Here is a 12,422-nt window from a genome sequence, read left to right as displayed (position 1 = left end):
TGCTTCATTTGTTCCCTAATGATATTCAGCTCCTCGTGTAGGGATGGCTGGAGCTCCCCTTCCTCTCCGTGTGTGTTTTCTTACAATTTTGCATTCTCGTCTTGAAGACTAATTACCTGAGCTTCTAAGCTCTCTATCTTGGATGTAAGAAAACTGTTTTTCACGTCCATTTTCCGCATCATATCCATCTGCATTTTCCCAATTTCTTTTGCCCATTTTGCATGCATTTCTTCTTGCCATTCCTTCATGTCATCATTCATTTGAGCACGTATGTTTGAAAGCTCATCCTTCTTGTATTCTTCCAGTTTCTTTTGTAGGCATTCAATTTCAGCATCTTGTAGCTTACATACCTCTTTGATAGAAGATAGGCATGCTTTAACATACCCATCTTCTACTTTCTGCCCTTTGGTCCAAATTATATGTCCTTGTCCCCTCTGGTTTTCTGATCGGATGAGCTTTCCATGGCCTCTTCCTTTTCTCTGATTTTTACTGATTTTTTCCTGCTCTTTGGACTGCCCACCACCTAAGGGCTGCCCATAGCAGTCTTTCTTGATTTGATTCTTGATTTTTGCAGGTCAGAGCTGGTTGGAGCAGAGGTATAGGGCTGGAGTCAAGGCGTGAACCTTGTTTTGGTGGCTGTAAGGGCTGTGAACCCTGTTTTGGTGGCAGCCCCTTGACGTTGGCTGGCCTGGAGCAGCTTGAGCTTAAGCATTAGGCAGGGGGGGCCTAGTAGCCCGTGCAGCCTGCGCAGGCCCTTGTGGCCTGCATTGCTATATCTGACAAAAGTCGGGGGTGGCGCGATGAGGCGTATGCTGATGGCGGGGGTGGCACATCAGCTCCAGGTGGCCAGGTGGCCTGCTACTAGTCGTGTAGCAGCAGGGAGCTCATGCGGGGGCTAGGAGACAGCCCACGGGGGCTGGGATTGATCATGCAACAGCCAAGGGCCTTGGAGGAGGGTGGCGCGGCAGCCAGCAGCCCGGCGAGACAGCACACAGCCCGCACGAGAGCTTGGAGAGCCCACGGGGCTGGGAGACGGTAGGCGGGGGGGGAGAGACAGCCCGTAGGGCTGGGCAGGGGAGGGAGGGAGGGGGCTGAGTGGAGGAGAGAGAGAGAGAGAGAGAGAGAGAGAGAGAGAGAGAGAGAGAGAGAGAAAGAAAGAAAGAAAGTGTATTATTGTCCACTAAAGGCCAAAATGGGCCCATGGGACATCAAGAACTCTGCATACAAGATAGCACAAAATCAACGTGCCACAAAGAAGAGGCATCGTCGAATATCATCTAAGTCCTACGCAATACAATGCAAGTGAAAGTACATAATGTCAAATCTGAGCCTAAATACAAAGTAAACTAGATGCAAGGAAACCGCCCCTGGGTGCAAAATGGGGGGATGAGTACAATATGCCAATGCAAAGATACAAGTCCAGGTGTCACGGAGTCTGAGAACCAAAATAATCCTGTCCATCGACTCTGCCTCCTGCTATGAGAGTACAAATCTGAGCAAAGGTGAGGTGAGTGGCTGGTGGGGCGAGATCTCCATGAGTAAGTCTCCTCCGAAAAGCTGCCATCATCCTGGATCGTCTGGAGATGAAACGTACTCTCAGAGAGAGAGAGAGAGAGAGTTTTTTGAAGTCTTTAGAACACCGATGGGTCTATGAGAATGTGTGAAACCTGATACAAGAAGCTGCAAGAGTGGAGCTACTAAAATGAGCATACTACACAGTCATAACATCAAAATCATTGTCATCATCATCATATCAAATCAAATCCAATGCCTAGTCTAGTCCAGTACAGCAGATACTAGAGGTCCCTGGGAGGGAAGTCATGATATGAAGAGAGAGAGAGAGACAGAGAGACAGAGAGAGAGAGCAGCAAAGATTAGTAGCATACTATTTGCAGCACAGGTCGAGGCTGTTCCCCTTTTGCTGCATGGCGAGCCAATACATGCTTCCATAGCCGGTGTTTGCTTGGGTCATTGCATTGGACAGCTACATGGCAAGCCTCCCGGATTGGCATCTGCAAGTAAGGCATACTTTAAACAAATCAGTATGTATTCCAGATTTGGATGCATCATATGCCACCAAAACTAACACAAGTGATATGCTCAAATTCAGATGGAAGACTTGGTGTCATGTAGAGTGGTGAAGTTCAATCATCTAAGATAAGTAAGAGCATCTTAGCAAGAATGTTATACAGTAGCACTGTGGTTCACAACAGACTTGATAGATCATATGCAGGGCCAGGAGCAGCCTATAAGCAAGGCTGCTGTGAAACACATTCAGTGATCCCACTTTCTACACACCAGCTTGTTAAGTTGAGAAATTGATGTCCTCCTTGCCTCCATGCAGACATAGATCCAGATCAACATGGACAAGACTACAAAGGGCATTTCGAACTTTCACAAATGAAGTTATTTGCCAGAGGGTGGGATTTCAGAGCTAGTTTGACTCGTAATTGTGTATGTAAGAGCTGAAGCCTAGCTTGACCGGTTTATAATGTATGTTACAGCTCTTGTCCTAGTTTTCCTTTTCATTTTAAACACTTGATGCATAAAATATAAGACCTTCAAGATTCCAGAGAGTTAACCATTTTTATCATGAGTTGTTTAGGATTGCAAGGCCATGTTACTATCCTCAGAGTTTCAAATGCCTCACTCGGCCATGGCTGCCTCCAGTCTCAGTTCAACATTCTCCGATTAATTTTCGTCTATGCGGCTACTTGACCAAAAAGTTATTTTAGCAAGACAAGCCCACAGTAGTGGCTGCTGAATGCCGTTAGTCCTGCATTCGTTTACTCACAAGAACACAACCATAATATCAGATTTCACCTGAGACTGCCAAAAACAAGGATTGAGACCATTGCAGCATTTGGGAGAGGTACAAACAGTAGAATAATGTAATATTTTTTTAAAGGAAAAAAACGTGCACAATTTTAGTATCAGATCGAAAAAAAACAGCAAAACTCATCAAGGAACCTCCCAAAATTGATGTCTAAGCATTGACATTCTCAAAGCACTCCTGCATTTATTAATCGATAGATGTCTAGATAACAAAAATAATTAAGATCTTCGTCTAAGACCCTCATTGACACTCTGCCTTCCACAGCTCAAATCAGGATCTTAAGGCTAGGAAGCTGTCTCATGTGCATCCAAAAGGAGGGTTAAAACCTTCTCAAGTAACTACAGGCCAATAACATTGCTCATTAATTCACAACAATTGGCTCATTTTTTAGGTTGCTTTATTAGCTCGATCTTTAAGAAAAAATTGAGTCTATAGGGCATATAAGACCTCTCTAACGCCCCTTATGATTAATATGAAGCTCTTATGCTTTGTCTCATACAATGAGCCCAAGTTCTGTTCACATTCAGAATCAAAGCATTTCAACCATCAGTTTTATGTTTCTAAATGCTTGCTTGCATACTTAGGACACAAAACAAGACATTGCGATACTCCTTGTTGAGAAGGCCTATAACAAAGCCCAGTCCAAGATTTGCATTGGCTTAAATTGATGATGTGCCCTCTGGTTTCTAGCATAGTTTTTGTCTAGAATGAAATGAGCAAGCCTTTTTTCTCTTTAGAGCCCTACATCTTTCTCTTTTTACCTAAGACTTGGGGATGCTTTTTATGTCCCAAGATTCAAGCATTTCTGCTTTTCCCATGTCTTCCAAGAGGGATGATGTAACTATTGCTTGGCTAATGATTATCATTTTATGCAGTGATTATGGTAGAAGAGCAAGAGCATCTACAAGTATTCAAAGGAGAACACCCAAACAATGGCTCTAAACATGGATAGCTCGGATTTAGCATCAGCCATGTGCCACTACCCAAAAAAATTAGATCTTTCTTGGCCAATGGACAGGTCCAAAGCTGTGACCACAATGTAGAGGATTGTGTGCAGTACTTGTTGCTCAAGCTAGTACCTCTCACGAGAGGGGGTCCAAGGAGAAGCCACCCATTGGATTCATCTGCCAATGCAACTTGTGTATGGAAAAGGCACACCTGTATGGTCCACAAACTGCTCTGTCTAGATGGGTTCTCTCTAAGGGGGTGTCTCTCTCATAGCCAGAGATGCCACTACACATACTACTCTCTAGCAGGCTATGGGTTGCCCAACCTTCCCACTAGTTTGATCCTCAGCCACTGTAATTGTCAAGTGGGTCCTGATCTAGATCCAAATGCACAGAGGCTTTGGATGGCTCCTAGATCCACCCTTCTAACACACTTTGATGGTCATTTGTGGACTGACCCTCTGTACCCAAGACATATCCCCTTCTTGGGAGATTTGTGTAGGAAAGCCTAGATTTCACAAGACAACGGTTTCTCCAATAGGAAGAACATCAATCTTGAACCTGGTTCAAGTTTCGAGCTCAATCATTGACTCCACCAAAGTTAAGAGATGTCTGCCAATTGCTGTAACATTAGTGAGAGTAGTTACAATGGTATCATACTCATCAGGTAGACTCTTAACCAAGATAGCAATCACAATGTCATCATCAAGATCAGTCAATATACTTTTCATGGAGTTTAATGAGGATATTGATTCTCCTTTATCCAACTTCAGATCAATAAACTTAATGAGCAAAGTATACTTAGAACATTTCCCTTGTGCTCCAAAAACAATCTCAAGGTGCCTCCATGCAGTATGTGCATTTTCACAATCATCAATGTGAAGAATAAAAGAATCACTCAATCCAAGTGCAATTATAGCTAATGCCTTTTAATCCTTATGTAACCATAATGCTTCTCCTTCCCTAATAGGCAGGATTCAAGAGGCAGCACTTTACTTTAGACCATATTTTTACTTTGAGGGCTATCGTTGAGGAGGTGAGGTCCAGACATCAGAAAGTCTACACATGCTTCGTAGACTTTCGAAAGGCCTTCGACAATGTTCCACGATCCTGCATGATCAAAAGAATACAAGAGATGCAGATCCCAAAGATGTTGATTTGGGGTGTGATGAGCTTATATGAGTCAGTCAGAGGCAGGGTCCATGCCCCAGGCGGCCTATCAGATTGGGTCGAGAGCACCATTGGGGTGAAGCAGGGCTGCCCTCTCTCACCGACTCTTTTTGAACTCTACATTGATGAGATCACATCTTTCATAGATCGCCTAGGTGCCAAGGGCTCATTACTAGGAGATCTCCTCATACAGATATTGTTATATGCTGATGATATAGCCCTTAGATCCTCTTCAGAGAAGGGACTACATAGAGATCTGGACGCTTTAGAGGTGTTTTGCAGAGAGAGATATCTGATGGTCAACCTTGGAAAAACTAAGGTTATGATCTTCAATACCTCACACGAGCAGTGGCTAACCGACTCACTTTCACCTATCGTGGTGAACTAGTGGAGATAGTGCAGTCATACACATATTTGGGAGCAGTCTTCACTGGACCCATCTTCATGATGAAACATGCAGCCTAGGCACGACTCACACGAGGGCGTAGTGCTTTGGCTAGACTAGAGTGGCAGTGTTTCCAGGCGCACTTCCAGGATCCACCAACGAAGGGTTGGCTTTTCGACATACTAGTGCGGCCGACTGTCATGTATGCAACACCTTTCTGGGGGTGCGATCTTCCGAGGAAGATTGGAGGAGCTTCCAGCGGCTACAGGTGACGATGGGATCCAAGATGATCCGATGTAAGCCCTTAGTTCCACATAGGATAGTACAGGCAGAGTTAGCCATGACACCTCTCCAGGTTGATGCCATCTTTCAGACTGTGACTTTCATCCACAGGGTGTCAGACTTACCCCATTGCAGACTTCCAAGGTTGGTCCTAGAGTCATCTAGACGACTCATAGAGAGCGGGGCAAACACATGGTATGCACGCATATCTACATGGCTTGCCAGGCAGTATATCCAAATGGATAGGCTCCCCCCCTTTCAGTACAGCATGGATGCACCTCCTGAGTTGATCTTGCGAGATGAGATCAACTGTATTATACGGTTAGACCTCCTCCAGCTTCACACATCCCGGACTTGGGGGGAGGACCAAGAACTCCCCACCAAGACCCAGTTCTATCACGACCACTTCCAGAGAGTATCAGAGGAGGGATTCATTATCAGACCCCAGTATCTCGAGGATAGAGGAGTATCTCATGCACTGAAAATTGCCATTGGTCAGCTGCGGATTTTATCCCATCAGCTGAGGATCGAGGTAGGGAAGAGCAACAGGTATACCTAGAGAGCAACGGATCTGCATGCTATGACGCTGGGGGCGGTTGAGACAGAGGAGCATTTTCTTTGTGTTTGCCCAGCCTACTACGATATTCGAGCACGCTACCACTGTCTCTACCTAGAGGGGAATGGCTTCGATCCTTTGGTGCGATTGATCCATTTCCATGACCAGGTCTGTATCAGACTCTATTTGATGGAGATGTGGTGACACAGGGAGGCGCTTCTACGACAGATCAGAGAGCAGCAGGGGGTGGTTAGACCACTATAGGACATAGAGGATGACTGGACACAACGGCACGTCACAGACTTCTATACATTTGATTTAGCCCCCGGATACAGTGGAGTGGAGGTAGAGGAGCTAGCCAATATGAGAGCAGTCTGAATGAGCAGCCGGCATAGAACCACCGAGAGAGGGGCACAAAGGCCACATGTGCGACAAAGAGCCCCAAGAGTACACTCTATTAAGGTCCGACCTATCCAGCTTTCCTTAGAGGAGACCGATAGAGACGAAAGATCACGGATGTACGGCAGCCCTTGTTGGGGGCCGGACTTGTCGGATACAGAGTGGGCCCGTGTGGAGCGGCTATAGGTTCTCATGTTATCACGGATGATTCGTGGTAAGTCATCCGTTCCTCACCAGATCATTCAGGCTGAGTTTGGGGCACCACTTTTACAGCTAGATGCTGCATTTCAGGTCATCACGTATCTGTACCGAGTTAGGGAATATGAGGATTATACCTCGGGGCGTAGCAGGCTACCATGGATAGCTCTATCCTCTTCTATGGCACTTGCAGCATGGCACTTGCAGCAGGAGGAGACCAGAGGTGCTGGTATGCTCGTACAGAGAGATGGTTTGAGCGATTCGGGCTCCACCTGGATAGTAGACTACCTCCCTTCCAGTACAACATGGATGCTCCATTTTCTCCCCTCTTATCACACGAGGTCAACTAGGTTATCCGTGAGGATCTACTACAGCTACATGCATTTCGGACTTGGTTGGGACCGAGTGAACTCCCAATGAAGCTTAGCTTCTATAGAGATCACTTCTTACATATCACAGCAGAGGGTTTCATTGACTCACCAGGATACACGCAGATTCACCTACCCCACTCGTTGAAGATCTCTCTTGAGCAGTTTCGGGTCTCTTCACATAGACTTCGCATCGAGAGCCGTCAAGTAGAGCGACTACCCAGGGAGAGGCGCACATGTACACTATGTGACATGCACGAGGTTGAGACAGAGGAGCATTTCATCTTCAGGTGTCCTGTGTACTATGAGATCTGAGGGCGTTTCCATTGTCTCTTCAGGAATAGTTATGGGATTTTGGCCTGTTTCCTCTCCTACCCAGCGGCGATGTTTGGCAGGTTTCATTCATGAGGCACTTAGACACCGTGAGAGGATACTCTGAGCACGGAGACAGGAGCAGACTTCTTCCTCGGTTGATCCCTCTCAGAGCTCCATCATGGAGTTCTTTCTGCTAGATCACATGGATCCCCACGAGACGAGGCCTCGACATGACCGTGACCCGGAGCCTGTGACCCGACAGCTCAGACAGAGGGTCGACACACAGATCACACTTGGGGGGGCATCCCCTCCTTTTAGAATCGGAGCCCCGACCGACGAGGGTCACTGTAGCCCTTGTTAGACGCAGAGCTACGACTAGGAGACGTGCCAGGACCGATGGCCGACAACACTGTATTGCCGACTTCATGCCTCCACTGCCTCATCCATCCTGAAATCTTGCTACTGCTGATGATGATGATGATATTGATGACGATGCTGAGATTGATATATAGTCGACCATCGACATGACTATGTTGTACTTAGGACTTAGTACTGCCATTCTGCATTTTTGCATTTTGCATTGGTATGGATGCTCGTTTAGTAGCTCCACTACCACAGCTTGTTGTATCAAGATTTTCACAGTCTCATAGACCACCGGTCTTCCAAAGACTTTAATAAACTTTCTTTCTTTCTTTCTAGACATAGCCCAGAGAGTCCAGAGAGCGAGGAGACCGTGCCCCCCACTGCAACGCGAGACAGCTTGACAGACGCAGATACGAGATATTTTCGCAGCCCACCAGAGAGCCATCACTGTACTAGGCTTCGGTTTCGTCCCAGCGCCTGGATAGATTGATTGATATGATATGATTATGATTATGATTATGATTTTGTTAGCATAGATTAGTACTCAACAAGGGTTCTAGCGTACCCTTTGCTTTAGCCCACTGAGGCTTATATGAGTTCGCTTTTCTATGCACTTTGTCCCATAGGCCGGCGAGGTCTCTCGTGGACATTAATACATCTTTCTTTCTTTCTTTTCTCATTGTATGGCGATACTCAGTGGAGTCTTGTTCCCTCCAGGATAATCCCTTCACTCCTTTCAGAGCTGCTCATGCCTCAGTAGACACGTCTTGGAAGATTTTGGCTAGTATTGCAGTTTGGCATATTTGGAGAGCAAGGTGTACAGAGGTGATGCAGGGTATCCACGTTCACCCTTCCCAGGCTATGGCCAATATTTGGACCGACACAATACACACTCTGATAGCCATTTGGGCGAGCATGCAAAGATCCTCCAGAGCAGCCACTACCAGGAGAGTTACTTTTTCCAGAGTTTGGAGAGGATCTCCCTTCTTCTCTGAGTCTCCCTCAGGGTTGAGATGGCATTTTCAGCCTCCGCCTTGGTTCTTCATTAGCTCATTTTGAGCTGTTTTTTCCTCATGCATTGCAAGATGTACTCCTACATTTGAGCTTGCTTTCGCGGTTTTCTTTCATACTTAATGAAGTAATTTTCTTGAAAAAAAAAAGTATTGTCCTCTGAGGCCTATGGATTTTTCAGATACTTCATTGCATTCCATTTGGAGGGTAATTTTTGCATCATTTTGGGGTGTTATTGGGCCTGTTTTGAAGACTTCTCCAAGGAAATATTTAAGAGCATTATTTACAAGCTTCTGATAGATTTGGAGTCATTTGAAGGCAGTTTTCTTTGGCTGTATTCAAAGGTGCTAGTGTGTCAGGCATCAACAAGGCTTGGCAAAGGACCATGGATTGGATCAAAATGAAGACTCTTTAAAATCTTCCTCTCTCTAAGCTCCTTTTAAATCTTTAGTATGATCATTAGTAACATCTAAACAACAGCATGCCTACACAAGTACTTAAGACTTTTTTGTAGAAGCAGTAGAGCCACCACACTAGCATCATCACTGGCACAATTTAGGAGAGAGAACTTTCTTTCTTGCACTTACCTGATATAGAGGAACAGCATTTGACACTTGGTTATAGAGGATGAACATGTTTGCTTGAATTGGTGGTAGAGCATGCAAAGCATTTTCTTTGGGATTGCACTCATATGGTGTAGGTTTGCTCATTAATATCAATAGCCTCTTGTGTTTTACGAGTAACAACAACCCATGGTGTTGAGTGAAGACTTTGGACACCAGAAGGTGACAGTTGGCTTGATCCCCACCAAAACTACATTGCATCCCCTCTGCTTTTGGCATACCTCCACACGCGTCTCCACGTAAACATGCCAATATGCCGGAGAGTGTGATGAGAATCGACATCCCATGATGGCCCTCTGAGAAGGACAATTGTGTTGCATATTTGGCACTCACACACCTCCTAAATATGCCCAAGGGAATAGGTGCTTAGGAGACTCCTAGGTTGCTAGGCACACACAAGAGATGCTCTTCACAATATATGTCAAAGAGTTTCTAAAGGTGGCTTTTCACACGATCTTCATGGGCCTTCAACGATGCCGTTTGGGATAGAGACCAATCATTGTTGTCTCCCATTTCCTGCACCTTGTATATTTTGTTTTGCATACAATTCGTTTTGTATACCCCACCTGATGAAGAAGGTTCTCTTAGTATTTAGACAGGACTGGGACTGACCCAAGATGGTAATCCCTATCTTTGATACTTGATGTTCAAGTTTGAGGACTATCACCTAACACCCTCTCCTCACCAAAACAAATCCTAGTTAATATCTTAGTCTGCTTCAACAAAACTCCTCGTAGGTTTGAGTGCAAAACTAAAGATCTTTATAGAGCATCTATGTTTTGCTTTACAGTCGTTCATCTACGACAACAAATAGGCTGGATGAGTTTTAATTTGTTTTACTTAACCATTATGACCAAGAAACCAAGAAAAACTCCACAGAAAAAGTGTAGATATCACATTGGTAGGTATAAGGACAGATTTTGTGACCCAACCAATCTTTGTACTGTGAAGATAGTGGGAGAGAGGGAAGGAGTCTCACTTGAGGCTTTCTCACAATCACAATGGGGGAATACACACAAAGGTGGAGGCTGAAAACAGTTTTCCTCTTCTTAGTTGTGAAAGCCAAAAGAACTCAAGTACAAAGAAATAGAAGAACCCTATATGTGGGTCTCAAACCAAACTCAACTAACTAAGGTGGCATACTAACTGAGTCACAAACTAGAGTAGATAAGGATAGCTGTCATCCAGCTATTATTCGTGGGCGGTGTACTAACCACATCTCCAGCTAACAAGTCGGTGACATAAATACACAACGGTCACCCTGGCATATCGCGAGTGGAGCTCGATATCTCAATACTCCCCCTCGAGCTCAATCCCAATTCCTGCACACCAAGCAGGTATCTGAACTTGCGCAGCTTCTCTGTGCCCAATGCTTTCGTGAATATGTCAGCTACCTGATCCTCTGTGCTGACATAAACTAGATCAATAAGACCTAGTAAAACCTTCTCCCGCACATAGTGATAATGCACCTCAATGTGCTTTGTTCTAGCATGAAAGACTGGGTTCTTTGCCAAGTGTATGCTGCTCATGTTGTCACAATAAATGACAACTGGCCCATCTGTAGACTGATGCATATCATAGAGTAGCTTATGCAACCAAGCTACCTCACATGCAGCCATTGCTGCACCCCTGTACTCAGCCTCTGTGCTTGACAAGGCAACTGTAGGCTATTTCTTGCTGCTCCAAGTGACTGCAGCACTCCCAAAAGAGAACACATATCCACTAGTAGATCGTCTATTAGAAATACTACCAGCCCAATCAACATCAGTGTATCCATGCAACTGTATCTGAACCCCAGCCTCATAAAATAGTCCATACTGCAATGTGGACTTCACATACCTGAGTATGCGTCTAGCCGCATCTAAATGCGGTTTCCTTGGAGCCTGCATAAACTGACTTACCAACCCAACAGCATAGCTCAAATCTGGCCTGGTAATAGTCATGTAAATCAAACTTCCTACTATGCGTCTGTACATAGTAGGGTCTTCCAGAAGCTCACCTGCATCTGCGCTCAGCTTCACATTCTGCTCCAAAGGAACTGAAATAGGCTTACAGCCTGTCATCCCATATTTGGACAGCATGTCCAATCCATACTGCCTCTGCAAGAGCTGTATCCCACTTGGTGATCTAATCACCTCAATGCCCAAGAAATAACGCAGCTCTCCCAAATCCTTCATCTCAAACTTCTGTCTCAATAGCATTTTCACATGAAGGATATCTTCATCACTATCACCTGTGATGATCAAATCATCAACATAAATGACAAGCAGCATAATCCCTTTCTCTGTTTTTCTCACATAGAGTGAGAAATCTACCTTGGAAATCTGAAAGCCAATAGTGACAAGATACTGTCCTATCTTGTCAGACCATGCTCTAGGTGCTTGCTTCAAGCCATACAAGGCTTTCTTTAACCTGCAAACAAACTCAGGATGAATAGCATGAACATAACCTGCTGGCTGCTCCATAAAGACCTCTTCTTGCAAATCACCATGCAAGAAGGCATTCTTTACATCCATCTGATGTAAAGACCATCCCTTTGATGCGGCCATAGCAATGGCTGCTCTTACTGTTGCCATCCTTGCAACCGGGCTGAAAGTTTCTTCATAATCAATGCCATATGTCTGTGCATACCCCTTGACAACTAATCTTGCCTTGTATCTATTCACAGAACCATCTGCATTGTGCTTGATCTTATAAACCCACTTATAGCCAATTGCATTCTTGTCTTTAGGCAAAGGCTTCAATTCCCATGTAGCATTTGCATCCAAGGCATCCATTTCTTCATCCATGGCTTTCTCCCATTTTTCATTTCCCATGGCTTGCTCAAAAGAAGTGAGTTCTGGTTCCTGTATCACTTTGACCATATAGGCATAGTGAATGGCTGTAAATCCATCATATTTCAGTCTATCCACAGGATACCTAACCCTAGTAGACCTGCGCAAAATAGGCTCACTTCCAGGTGCTCTCAA

At 45.0% G+C, this 12,422-nt stretch overlaps 1 protein-coding gene across 2 annotated transcripts in view; it reads right to left on the bottom strand.

The window, feature by feature from the left end:
* Positions 1-12,422, bottom strand: part of LOC147894960 (L-arabinokinase-like) — a 221,421-nt gene that overhangs the window by 134,625 nt on the left and 74,374 nt on the right. For both annotated transcript variants that reach the window (XM_087383374.1, XM_087383375.1), the window contains one exon: positions 1,887-2,012. In XM_087383374.1, coding sequence (XP_087239500.1) covers positions 1,887-2,012 — 126 coding nt within the window. The remainder of the gene's footprint in view (positions 1-1,886; positions 2,013-12,422) is intronic.

This window comes from Dipteris shenzhenensis, chromosome 13, assembly GCF_047967505.1.
Source record: "Dipteris shenzhenensis isolate YYH24624 ecotype China chromosome 13, Dip_SZ_1.0, whole genome shotgun sequence".
Lineage (NCBI taxonomy): Eukaryota > Viridiplantae > Streptophyta > Polypodiopsida > Gleicheniales > Dipteridaceae > Dipteris > Dipteris shenzhenensis.
The sequence above is the reverse complement of the archived record's forward strand: the minus strand, read 5'-3'. Positions and strand labels throughout refer to the sequence as shown.